Source organism: Macrobrachium nipponense, chromosome 14 (genome assembly GCF_015104395.2).
Source record: "Macrobrachium nipponense isolate FS-2020 chromosome 14, ASM1510439v2, whole genome shotgun sequence".
In the NCBI taxonomy this organism is placed as follows: Eukaryota; Metazoa; Arthropoda; class Malacostraca; order Decapoda; family Palaemonidae; genus Macrobrachium; species Macrobrachium nipponense.
The window spans coordinates 34,580,950-34,594,517 of NC_087207.1; the positions used below are offsets into that span (position 1 = coordinate 34,580,950).

At 46.6% G+C, this 13,568-nt stretch overlaps 1 protein-coding gene across 2 annotated transcripts in view; it reads left to right on the forward strand.

Moving 5' to 3' along the window:
• The window catches only part of LOC135226452 (ELMO domain-containing protein 2-like), a 130,915-nt gene that overhangs the window by 30,092 nt on the left and 87,255 nt on the right, over positions 1-13,568 (forward strand). For both annotated transcript variants that reach the window (XM_064266046.1, XM_064266045.1), the window contains exon 3: positions 8,075-8,231. In XM_064266046.1, coding sequence (XP_064122116.1) covers positions 8,075-8,231 — 157 coding nt within the window. The remainder of the gene's footprint in view (positions 1-8,074; positions 8,232-13,568) is intronic.

The following is a 13,568-nucleotide window of genomic DNA, read 5'->3' on the forward strand; positions in this document are numbered from 1 at the left end:
CTCAAGGCAATGCTGTATTTTCGGTATCTTTGACCTTTCTAGCCAAAAATGAGAATCCTTCTAATCCTTGGCCGAGGAGTTTTGTGGTAAGGAACTTATCTGATTTGGTTGGACATGAGGAGGAAGAAAGGCTCTTATGTCCAGTCCAGGCTATTAAGCAGTATCTGTTTTGCCACTAAGGGTATCAGAGGACAATCTTCTAAGCTCTGGACCTCGGTTCAAAATCCCTCTCGTCCTCTTTCTAAGAATGCTATATCGTTCTTTATTAGAGAGCTTATCAGGGAAGCTCACTCGCAGTCCCGAGAACGACAATCTTTCCGTTCTGAGAGTTAAAGCTCACGAGGTTAGAGCAGTGGCAACTTCTTTAGCATTCAGAAAGATTTATCTTTAGCTTCGATTCTTCAGAGCACGTTCTGGAGATCGAATTCGGTTTTTGCGAGTCATTATCTCAAAGAGATAGAAACGGTTTTCGAGAATTGTAAAACGTTAGGTCCGGTGGCGGTTTTCTGGCATGGTGTTGGGAGAAACGGCACAGGGGTCGTCACCTCTATGCTAACTTTTCACCTTGAATAGGTTGTCGAGTTCAAGGGAAGCTGGGGGTACTGAGTACCTGGGATACTCACCAGTCTGTTAGGTCAGATTTTACAATGGTTGGGGGGTATATATGTTTTTTAAATCTGGTGTTGGTGACAAATGTTTTGTATGATTGAATTTCTGGTCTTAGCCCAGGGCAAGGGCAATCTTTGTTGTTACTATCCTCCGTCAGTCAGCCTTGACTCGCTTGAACTACGGAAGGATTCCACTCCTGTAGAGGCTAACTTTGGGCAAATTCCAATTCCTCTACAATAGTAAGAAGAGCACCGACCAGAGGCAGTAACAGTCTGCTGTAGCTCTCTTACAAGGTAAGGTACAACAGACACCTTGAGTGTTTACTGGTATTGCAATAAATGTAACCATTTAAAAATACTAGTGGTCCACTGAATCCCACCTTCCCATAAATGTGTAACAGCTCTATAATTGTTCGTAAGACAACTACAATAAAAATGAAATTTTAATTATTAAAATGAAGTTTTATTGTATACTTACCGAACAATTATGATTATACCCACCCTCCTCCCCTTAGGTGGACGGACGGGCAGAAAGAATTGGATTCACCTGGGCAGTTGTACCTGGTTCTCGCGAGTGGAGGGAGATGACGTCATCACCACCAGTGTTGGCGACGCCGACGCGCTAAATTTGAATTTAGTATCCTGCCGCTCGTGGAAATCACGGCTCTATAATTGTTCGGTAAGTATACAATAAACTTCATTTTAATAATTGAAAATTTCATTTTTCTGAGTCTAACTCTCCTATTATTATGAATTTGATTCTCCCTATGTATCTGAAACCCTCACAGGCTTTTGCATTCGGATTCGGCTTCGGAAATCGCCAATCTGAAGGCTACTCTTCGTAAAATGAAGACAAAGATGGCGGCCATGCAAGGTAAGGGAAGTGATAGTGAATTACTTAGTGAAGTAAATGTTCCCAGTGTTGTGGAGGGGGCGTCTGACAGTCCCTGCGATGCTCCCAGGCCTAGACCTCTTCCAACTCACATACCCAGAGGAGTAGGAAAGTCGAAAGTCGTACGGAGGTTGTGGGGAATCCCCAACGGTCAGGCGTCCCTTCAGCAGGTTCTGTTTCGCTACAGTCTGCTCAGGACCGCTTTAATAGAAGCGTCCTACGAGATTGTTTCTCGTTGTCCGGTTCTCCTTCACCTAAACGAGGATGGAAGGACTCGGATCTTTCTAGGCCACTGAAAAGGCACTGGAAAGAGCGCGCGTTCGACTCGAGCCCGGAACGCTTCTCGAGGAAGCTCCTTCTTCTATCAAGAAGGCTATGCTGGTTTCGAGCTCCTCGAACGGTATTTGAGGATCGCACTCCTTCGAGTTCTCCTGCTTCTTCTATTGAAGAGGACGCTGGTGTGGCTTCCAAGAGGATATTGCTTGCAGTACAAGAGCAGATAGCCTCTTTGGTTGGAGTTCTTTCGAGGGATCCCCCTCGCAAGAAGGACGCTAGACTTCCTATTAAGAAGTCTCGTCTTCTTTCACCGGCCAGACGTGAAGCGTCCTCCAGACATGGGACGTCTTCCAGGCGCGAAGAGTCTTGCAAGCGTCAGGAGCTATCCGAGCGAGTTGCTCTGGATAAGGATACGCTCAGGCGCGAGGCGCCAGCCAGGCGCGAGGCGCCAGTTAGGCGCGAGGATTCAGCCAAGCGCGAGGCGCCAGCCAGGCGCGAGGATTCAGCCAAGCGCGAGACGCCAGCAGGCGCGAGGATGTCAGCTTTGTGTGAGGCGCCAGACAAGCGCGAGGCGTCAGCCAGGCAGCGAGATGCCAGGCCAGGCAACAAGCTCAGCCAAGCGAGAAGCGCCAGCCAAGCGCGAGGCGCCAGACAAGCGCGAGGAGCTTTCCAGGCGTGAGAAGTCAAGCAGACGCGAGACTTCTTTTAGACTTGAGAGAGATTCTGTTCACTCTATGAGTCCCTCTCCTAGTAGGAGTTTGTCACCAGTAGAGAGAGAACGGGATGAAGATCCTCTCGTTTTTCAGGCCGATTCTCCGCACGGTGTAGAAGGAGATTCGGAAGAAGAGGGTAACGGTAGAGAAGGAGTCTCTAACTATAGAGTTCTGACAGACCTTCTTTTGCAGGAGTACGGAGATTCTTTGACTCCTGCGGCTCCTCCTTCGCCTCGATCACTGTTTTCGAGTGCGGTTGTACCAAAGTCTTCGTCGGTCTTGAGATGAGACCTACGATCTCTATGAGAGAGCGCTACAGTCTCTAGACAAATGGATGTTGTCAAAGAAGGATCTGGGCAGAACCACCTTCTGTATGCCTCCAGCCATACTTTCTGGCAAGAGAGGTTTCTGGTACCGAACTAGGGGAGAACATGGGCCTTTCTCTCCAGCGGCCGCCGAAGCGGACTTTCAACCTTGGTTGATTCATCGCGGAGACACGCTTTGAATGGAGCTCGTGTGTCTTGGGCGATTTCTGAGACAGATTCATCTCCTCAAGGGCCTCTTCCATATTTTGGAAGTGTTTAATTCCTAGACTGGTCCCTTGGGGTGATGTCTAAGAAGGCTCATGACTCGGAAGGTCTAGACCCCGAAGTCATTCTGAGTATTGACAAGGCAGTTAACAAGTACGGTGATCGGGAGAAATCTCCTCTCTTTTTGGAGCGGTACTCCTTAAGAAGAGGAGTATTTTTAGTGCCTTCTTAACCAAGGCGGTTTCTCCTCACAGAGAGCAGCCCTGGTTTTCGCTCCCATGTCGGACTTCTTGTTTCCTTCTCAGTTAGTGAAGGACATTTCTCGCTCACTGACTGAGAAGCGACACAGGATCTTCTCCTGCAAACTGCAAGGAAGAAGAGACCCCTAGTTTCGGTTGACAAGAAAGGACCGACTTCTACGGTTTCAGCCCTTTCGAGGAGGCCCTCCCTCCAGAGCTCCCTCTAAGAGAAGAGGTCTTGAGAGGAGAGGTAAAGCTTCTTCCCGTCCCTTTAAGAAAGGGAAGTGAGACAGACAACCTCCAAACACCAGTGGGTGCCAGGCTTCTCGAATTTGCAGACGCCTGGTCACTCATAAACTCGGACGCCTCTTCGATGTCCATAATCAGGAAGGGATATCTTATCCCCTTCCAGGACAGTCCTCCCCTAACGACCATTCCGCGGGAACTGTCAGCCAGATACAGGGACCCTGTACTGAGGGATACTCTTCGTCTGATGGTGAATCAAATGTGGGACAAAAGAGCTATAGAATTAGTTCTAGAGCAAAACTCTCCGGGGTTTTACAATCGGCTTTTCCTGGTTGCGAAAGCCTCGGGGGGCTGGAGACCAGTACTAGATGTCAGCGCTCTGAACAAGTTCGTGCTAAAGGAGAAGTTCTCTATGGAGACTTCGGCCTCAGTCCTTGCGGCTTTGCGTCAAGGAGATTGGATGGTGTCGCTGGATCTCCAGGACGCCTATTTTCATGTCCCGATTCACCCTTCGTCGAAGAAGTACCTCCGTTTCATGACGGGGGGAAGGATCTTTCAGTTCAGGGCCTTGTGTTTCGGCCTGTCCACAGCTCCTCAGGTCTTCACAAGCCTGATGAAGAATGTGGCGAGGTTTCTTCACCTCAAAGGCGTCAACATCTCTCTATATCTGGACGATTGGCTCATCAGGGCCAGAACATAGAGACAGTGTTTGGAGGACCTTTCTTTGACCCTAGACCTGATAAAGGCGTTGGGACTACTCGTGAACCTCGAGAAGTCACAGCTGATTCCAGACAGAACTTGGTCTATCTGGGGATTCAGATGGATTCTCGGGTTTTCGAGTATTTCCTTCGCAAGAGAGAATCGTGAGAGGCTTGGAAAAAGTCTCTCTCTTCTTAGGGAAAGAACGGACTTCGGCGAGGGAATGGTTAAGCCTTCTAGGCACCCTTTCCTCGCTCGAACAGTTCTTTCCTCTAGGAAGACTGCATCTTCGTCCTCTTCAGTTTTCCTAAGGAGATCATGGAACTGGAAGACGGGACTTCTCTCCGACAGTTTTCTCCTTCCAATGGAGATGAAACCACACCTGCAATGGTGGTTGTCCCCTCTAAAAGAGAACAAGGGAATTTCTCTGGAAGTTCCGAACCCAAGCCGAGTGTTGTATTCAGACGCATCGGAGAAGGGTTGGGGAGCAACACTAGGACCGAGAGAAGTGTCAGGCACCTGGAAGGCAGCACAGGTGTCCTGGCACATAAATTGCAAAGAACTTCTAGCAGTTCACTTGGCGCTAAAGTTCTTCGAACCTTTGTGACAAATAGTGTGGTCCAAGTGAATGTGGACAACACTACCGCCCTAGTCCTACATTCGGAAGCAAGGAGGAACGCACTCCGTGTCTCTATACGAGATAGCAAGAGATCTGCTAATTTGGACCTCACAGAGGAACATCTCCCTCCTGACAAGATTTGTTCAGGGTACGAGAAACGTCAGGGCGGACAGACTGAGCAGGAGAAGCCAGGTCCTTCACACAGAATGGACCCTTCATTCAGAGGTGTGTCAGAGTCTTTGGGATCTTTGGGGCACTCCTCACGTAGATCTGTTCGCCACATTCCTTTCCAAAAGGCTGGAAGTCTTTTGTTCAGTGGTGGAAGACCCAAGAGCTCTCGTGGTCGACGCCTTCCTGCTAGACTGGTCTCATGTGGACGTGTACGCTTTCCCCCCTTTCAAAATCCTGGGACAAGTGTTGAGAAAGTTTGTAGCGTCCAAACGGGACAAGGATGACCCTGATAGCCCCGTTTTGGCCAGCACAAGATTGGTTTGCAGAGGTGCTGGAATGGACAGTAGACTTCCCAAGATCCCTTCCAAGAAGGATGGATCTTCTCAGACAGCCACACTTCGAGAGGTTTCATCAAAACCTCCCCGCTCTCGCTCTGACTGCCTTTCGACTATCGAAAGACTTGTCAGAGCGAGGGTGTGTTTTTCTCGCGAAGCTGCAAGCGCTATCGCTAGAGCCCGCAGAGCTTCCACTAGACGAGTCTATCAGTCGAAGTGGGAGGTATTCAGAAGGTGGTGTAAGTCTAAGAAGTGTCCTCCTCCAGTACCTCTATAACCGAAATCGCTGATTTCCTTTTGTTCTTGAGAGAGGTCTCTCACTTATCTGTATCGACGATCAAAGGATACAGGAGCATGCTTTCGGCAGTCTTCAGAAACAGAGGCCTAGAGATTGCTGATAATAAAGATCTGCACGACTTGGATTAGATCGTTTGAAACGACAAAATCTAAGGAACTAACTCCTCCCAGCTGGAACCTGGATGTAGTTCTCAAGTTCCTTTCGTCTGACAGATTTGAGCCTCCTCATTTAGCTTCGTTCAGGGATATAACAAGGAAATGCTTGTTTCTCCTATCTTTGGCGACAGCCAAAAGAGTGGGGAACTTCATGCCCTGGAAGATGAAGTCGGCTTTAACAGAGACTCGGCCTTCTGCTCGTTTAGAACTCTTTTTTCTAGCGAAAAATGAGAACCATCGAATCCCTGGCCCAAGAGATTCGAGATTAAAGGCTTATCGAGTCTAGTAGGTAGAGAAACAGAAAGGTCTCTTTGCCCTGTAAGAGCCTTGAAGTTCTACTTACATAGGAAGAAACAAAATGGGAGGCTCTAGACAAAGTCTTTGGTGTTTGATTAAGGACCCCACAAGAATCATGTCTAAGAACGCATTAGCTTTCTTCATTAGGAGCGTCATTACAGATGCTCACAAGTTCTGTCCTGACGACTCTTTTCCGCTTTAAGAGTAAAAGCTCATGAAGTTAGAGCAGTGGCGACGTCTCTCTCTTTTCAGAAGAATATGTCGCTAAAGAAAATCATTGATACGACATATTGGAGGCGCAATTCGGTATTTGCATCTCACTATCTTAAAGACGTTCGCGTGACCTACAAGAAATGTTTTTTGTCTCTGGGGCCTTTTGTATTGGCGGATACGATACTGGGTACGGGAGCAAAAACACCAATCCTTAACTTTGTACATACCTTCTACTAGATATGTTCTAGATTTTCTGCTGACAAAGATGGGCTCGTGGCTGCACTGGCGGCCAGTCACTGTTGTTCACCCCCCCCACGGTAAGGAACTCTTGTGATATCTTTTAGAGGAGTATTAAAATTTTTTTTTTGAGAATTTTTGTATGAATGCGTTTTAGTTTCGAGTTATGGGTTGTTTGTAATGAGTTCGGGATAACTCAGAACAATTCTATTACTAACATGGTGGTTAGGATCAGGTGGTCGGATTGGTTATGCTCCTTCATAAGGTGTGTTGTCATAGAAGTGGTCCAGTACCCATTGACAAAGTCCTTTCAGGCTCTGCCGAGTAAGCGGTTCATATACCCATCGACAGACCCACAAGAACTCTAGCCATAGATCTAATATCTCGCTAAAGTCTTGAGGTGATGCAGACTACCGGGCTACAGCCACGAAGTCTACCACCTATCAGGTAGGAACCAAGGTTTTTCTTTTATACCTACAACATATGTTGTTTACCTGTCTATTCCATATTAGCTGTTTTCTCTTACCCTCCACCAAAGGGTGCCAATCAGCTAAGTATATAATCTGACAGGTAAGTTTTCATTGTATGAAAATGATATTGTTTATATACAATAAAGTTTCATACATACTTACCTGGCAGATATATACGATTAATGGCCCACCCAGCCTCCCCGCAGGAGACAGGTGGAAGAGAGAAAATATGATAGAAAACGGGAATGGTTCCTAGTCCTGCCGCCCAGGGCAGGCAGGTAGATCACCTGACCTACCGGTAGCGAGTGGCGCGAAATTTGAATTTCTGTCGGGGACGACGGAGTCTTAGCTAAGTATATATCTGCCAGGTAAGTATGTATGCTGTGGGCAGGGAAATCTTTATATACTTTGCTAGTGTTCAGAGCTGACCTTCACTACAAAGTTCCCACTAATGTAGCCAGCAACACATGGATGTAAGATGAGCACCAACCAGGGGCAGCATATCCCTGCAGCAGCTTTCTTACAAGGCAAGGAAACAACAAGCATTGTCCCAGTGCTAGCAAATTTTTTATTCACAAGTTTGTTACTTTATCTTATGATTATGGGTAGAATAGTCTATGTATTCCACCTCCTGTCAATGTGGAATCAGCTATGCAATTACTCGGTAAGTTACTTATATAAAAATTACATTTTTATAATAAGGTTTTATATATACTTGCCAAGTAATTTCGTAATGGGAGCCCACCCACCTCCTCTCACATGGACATAGGGCGCAAAGAAATTGAGGTTCTTTGCTCAAGTATCCTCTTCTTCTCTGAAGAATCACTACTGCGAATTTCAAATTTTAGCTGCTGGTGCTAGAAACTGATAGCTATGTAATTAATTGGTAAGTATAATAAAACCTTATTTTTATTATAAAAGTGTAATTTTTAAAGTTTTAGGTAAAACTATAAATTTTAAGGTTTTGTTCTTATTTTAATCTTCTATTTCCTTCTCATAATTGCACTGCATACATTTTTATTAGTTACAAAAGTATATCTTATTTTCCTCCTGTAATTTTTCTTTTCTCATTGCAGAATTTTCCTTGGAACACAGTAGAACTCCAGAAATTCAAAAATGTGTTAAATATATTGACAGTAAATGTGAAGAGCGAACACTTAAACCAGACCTCATATACTATGCGGTTTTTGCAATTGTTCGAATAAAGAGGATTAATACAAAAGTGCACAGAAAGTAAGTTATGGATAACTGTGTTAACCAATATAAATTAATATTTTCATACAATCAACTTACCTGTCAGATATATACATAGCTAAGACTCCGTCGTCCCCGACAGAAATTCAAATTTCGCGGCACACGCTGCAGGTAGGTCAGTTGATCTACCGTCCTGCCCTGGGTGGCAGGATTAGGAACCATTCCCGTTTTCTATTCATATTTTTTCTGTCGCTTGGAATGTAAACAACGTTTGCAGTTCCTCCTGACTTGATTTTTGGATTCATCGCCATCGATCTTCTGGGCTATCTTTTGCAGGGAAGTACTGGATCTTTGGTTCGGCATACGCATATTAATTTGTTTTTATAACTTTGGCTTCGAAAATTTCGAAGAATTGTTTACGTGTAACTACCGAACTTTTCGGTAGACACTCACATAGTTTGCAAGAAGGAAAATTTTAATATTTATTCATAATAACGTGTAGTAAATGTTAGAATTGATTGAGCTAACTTCCTTCTTGAGGATGTAAGGAAAGAATAGTTACGCTTCCTTTAGAGTTTATATAGCTCTCGTACTAACGAGCAGTTAGAGCATTAACAATACTAGTAGTGTGGTATCCTCATCTCCTTCTTACTTCACAGAATCTTCAAATTCATATTGCAAATTGAAGACAAAGGAATGTAGCTCAAAATACGAGCTATTGAAAGGTAAGAAGTGATTTTAGTGTTTAGTGCAGTGGAGGGTGCGTTCTGATCGGCTCTGTTTCGCTCCAGGCCTAGACCTCTTCCAAGCTCACATACCCAGAGGAGAAGGAAAGTCGAAAGCCTTACGGAGGTTATGGAGAATCCCCACCGATCAGGCGTCCCCTCGGCAGGATCTGTAGAACGTCCCAGACTGCCAAGTTCGCCATTGGAAAGGTGTCCTAATTAGTAGAGGGTGCGTTCGATCGGCTCTGTCTCGCTCTCAGGCCTAGACCTCTTCCAAACTCACAGCCCAGAGGAGAAGGAAAGTCGATAGCCTTACGGAGGTTATGGAGAATCCCCACCAATCGGGCGTTCCCTCGCAGGATCTGTAAAACGTCCCCAGACTGCCAGGATAGCCATTGGAAAGGCATCCTTTAAAAAGTGCGTCTGTTCTTTTTCCGTCCGTTTCTTCATCTTACATCCGAAAAGACGAAGAATGTACATGTTTGGAGTTCGGACGATCTGGCTCGTTCTCTGAATAAGAGAACACTGACTCACTGAGCGAGAGGCTGAGAGCCAGCCAGCAAGCTAGCGCGAGCCACGTTCCAACAGCCAGCAGCGAGCCGCGTTCCAACAGACTAGCGCGAGCCGCGTTCCAACAGACTAGCGCGAGCCTCGTTCATACAGATAAAACGCGAGCCGCGTTCCAGCAACTGAGTGCGAGCCGCGTTCCAGAACTTTTTTCTTGGCGCAAGGCGCCTCAAAGAGAAAACAGATGGCTTAACTAAGGAGCCTTATAGTAGAGTGGCAATCAGAAGGATGCTTCCATTGAACGTTTACTGGCAAGAGGCTCGTATAACAAGACTAGAGGCGCTCGGATCTATTAGGGCGCACGGGACCTTCCACGCAAGCGGAACGTTCCAGGAGCGAGTCTCCTTTCTAGCGTGCGGAACATTCCAGGCGCGCGGAACTATCCAGACGCCAGGCGCTAGGCGCAAGGATCCAGACGCCAGGCGTCAGAAGATTCCAAAATCTTCATTTGAGAGAGAGGTCAGTCGCAAGACTCCTCTTTGAGTTTTTAACTTGAGCAACTTTCCCCTGGCAAATGTGCAAGATGTCGCACAGGCGGCCGTTGCTTTTGTCAGAAGGATTCTGATACTAAGAGAAGCCCCTTTTCATTATTCAGGAAGACTCCTGTGTTAGGCAGTTCCTCTCAATGCGGACTCTCTTCCTTCATCCATGCTCTTCCCTCGTTTTGAGGAGGCAAGAGCTTTGGGAGTTTTTCTTAATAAGAATCTACATCGACGTTTGGGTATGATGGCGGATAGGAAATATCTTCTTCCTTCCGTAAACCATAGTGATGAACAGGAATTCTGTCTCTTCCGCCAATTTTATGAGGAAATAATCCACGAAGATTTAAGAGTTCATGGATTAACTTCGTTCCTTAAGGATTTATATATATACTCTTTCTATCGTTCTATTAACGAAAAGAACGAAGATAGTAGAAGGTAGTAGAGTTTCTGCTGTATGAGAATACGATACGGTCAAATCATAAACACATACCGTAGTTTCTTCTTTTCTGTGCAACTCAATTACCAGTATCCTTCTACGACTTTCCTAGGAAGGACTACGCTTAAAGGGACTGTTAAGACAACACCTACTTAGCTTCTAGATTTATCAAAGTCTTGTTTCGCTTAAATATGCTTTTAATAAGAACCTTCCTGAAGTTCGATAATAATTTTATAAAATTCCTTTATTAAATGGAGTAGTTGCAACTCTGGAAGAGTAAGCGGGGACTGCTTTTCGCTGAGAGCCTGAGACCAACGCAGTACGGCCTACGCCAGTTACTGTCAGTACCATGTAGGTGTCAGTCATGAGCGGTCGGGTGTATCTCTCTCTCCTGCGGGATGGAATAACTATCCGTATCTCTCCCCTACAATCGCGGTCTTAACCTCGGATTGAGTTAAGCTAACATAAATAAAATATTGTATACCTTTTGCTAAGAAGCTTTCAATAAGAGAGATAGTACAACCTTTCAATGCTGTTTACCGTAGGTAACATTATTAAAGGATTCTATCGCAGCAGAACATTATATTATGTAATGCTCTCAGGCTTACGAAAGCATAGCTTATTAGAGTACCTGCTCAGAAGAAGATGGATGAGTCGGATGGGAAACATTCTCTTTGGGGCGAACTTGTTTCCCTGAATGACTATACTACTATATAAAGCTTTTTTCCTACTAAGAACGGAATTAACATGTGAAAGGATGTCGGGTACCATAAAGGCACAGGTGTTCTGGCACATAGAAGTGCCAACCTGGCGCAATGCTCCAGAAGCGCCAGCCTGGCGCAAAATTTTGGGCGCCAGAAGCGCCAGCCTGGCGCAAATTTGCGCCAGAAGCGCCAGCCTAGCGCAGTGAGCCAAGAGCACCATCCAAGATTTTCTCGTTTTAGAAGCGAGTTATTAAACCTAAGATTCCCAAGTAGCTCTCGGACACCAAGCTCGGTAACGGCAAGATTCGTTCCTGATTTCGTTACCCATTTAATCACTTAGGCCAGTTCCACGACTCTCTCATATCGCAAAGAGCATCGAGAATCTCTTTTTTCGCTCCTATTCGCGTTAACAAAGAGATCCTTCTCGATCGACGATAATAACTGTTAACATGTTTAACATTTATTGGAAAGAGTTGTGAGAACCTGCGGAAAGTCTTCTTCATAGATCTCTCAGTAAGGTAGAAGACGAACAGGCTTCCTATAGACTGCTTCCTTTTCCTACTTCTCCCCCGATTGAAGATGACGTGGGAAAAGCTTCAAGGAAGATTATCTTGGCAGTACAAGAGCAACTGGCCTCTTTGGTGGGAGTGTTAGCGCCTCGTAGGAAGGACGTTGCGCTTCCAATCAAGAAGTCTCGTCCTCTCTCCCCTGCGAAGCGAGAGGTGTCATGCAGACGTGAAGCTTCCAAACATATCGCAGAGGCTTCAGTTTCGAGAGCGAGATCGGGAGAATCTTACGGAAGACACGTAACGCCAGAGAGACGTGAGACGTCGTCAAGACATGAAGTGTCATTTAAAGCTGCTTTTAGACGCGAGGCTCCAACCAAAAAATTTGGCGCCAGTTAGGACGCCTTTTGAGAGCGAAGCGTCTTCCAGGCGCGAGGCGTCATCCAGACGTCGGCAGCCACACAAGCGGGAGGCGTCAGCCAGGACGCTTGGCGGACTAGAAGCGTCATCCAAGCGGGAAGCGTCATCCATTTATGGAGAGAAGCCTGGGCTGTTGGCGCCTTCCAGGACTATTAAAGCGGGGAAGAGGAAGGAATATCATTCCCTTAGCCCCTCTCCTATTATGATTTTGTCTCCTCCAGAGGAAAGACGTACTGAATTAGCAGCGGAGACTCATCTAGACCCCGAGTTAGAAGTAAACTCGGAGGAGGAGTATCAAGGAAGAGAAGGACTGTCGAACTATAAAGTTTTGACAGCCTTGCTTCTAGAGGAGTATGGAGACAACTTGACTCCTGCCTCTCCTCCTTCTCCGCGCTCTCTTTTCTCGAGTGCAAAGACGAAGAAATCTTTGTTTTTTCTTAGAATGAAGCCAGCCATTTCGATGAAGAGGGCTCTTCAGTCTTTAGACTCTTGGATGAAGTCGAAGAAGGAGTTAGTTAGAACGGTCTTCTGCATGCCTCCAGCGAGACTAGCTGGTAAAAGAGGCATTTGGTATCAGACGGGAGAGAATATGGGTATTTCTCTTCCGTCTACATCAGAAGCGGACTTTTCGACCTTAATTGACGCTTCACGTAGACAAGGTTTGAACTCTGCCCGTATAACTTGGGGCATTCAGGAACTGGACCATCTCCTCAAGGGACTCTTTCATGTATTGGAAGTTTTCAACTTCTTAGATTGGTCCCTTGGGGTGATGTCCAAGAAAGCCCATGATTCTGAAGGACTCGAACCAGAAGTCCTTCTGTGTATTTTGTCTTGTATAGACAAAGCGGTTCAGGATGGCTCGGTTGAGATCTCCTCTTTTTTTGGAGCAGGTCTTCTTAAAAAGAGGACAGTGTATAGTGCCTTTTTAACCAAAGCGGTCTCCCACGCTCAGAGGGCAGCACTTCTGTACTCGCCTTTGTCTGACTTTTTGTTCCCTTCTCAGTTAGTGAAGGACATTTCTCGTTCATTAACTGAGAAGACGACTCAAGACCTTCTGACGCAGTCAGCAAGGAAGAAGAAACCTGCAGACAGCCCCAAGAACACTGTCATTGTCTGATGAGGAGAAAGACCGGGCCTACAACCTGACACAGATTTGCGCTAGATGCGAAAAAAAACATATAGGACAGATAAGAGTGTCCGATGTGGACATTGCCAGACATCCTCGAGACTCTACCAAGCTCGAAGCTCCGGCAAGTGGGGAGGAGCCAACCAGGCGCGAGGCGCCAGGCAGGCGCGAGGTACCAGGCAGGCGCGAAGCTCCAGGCAGGCGCAAGGCGCCACTCCAACCGGGCGCTAGACGCCAGCCAGGCGCAAGGCGCCAGCCAGGCGCGAAGCTCCAGGCAGGCGCGAGGCGCCAGGCAGGCACAAAGCGCCAACCTGGCGCGAGACGCCAGCCAGGCGCGAGGCGCCAGCCAGGCGCGAGGCGCCAGCCAGGCGCGAGGCACCAGCCAGGCGCCAGCCAGGCGCGAGCAGCCA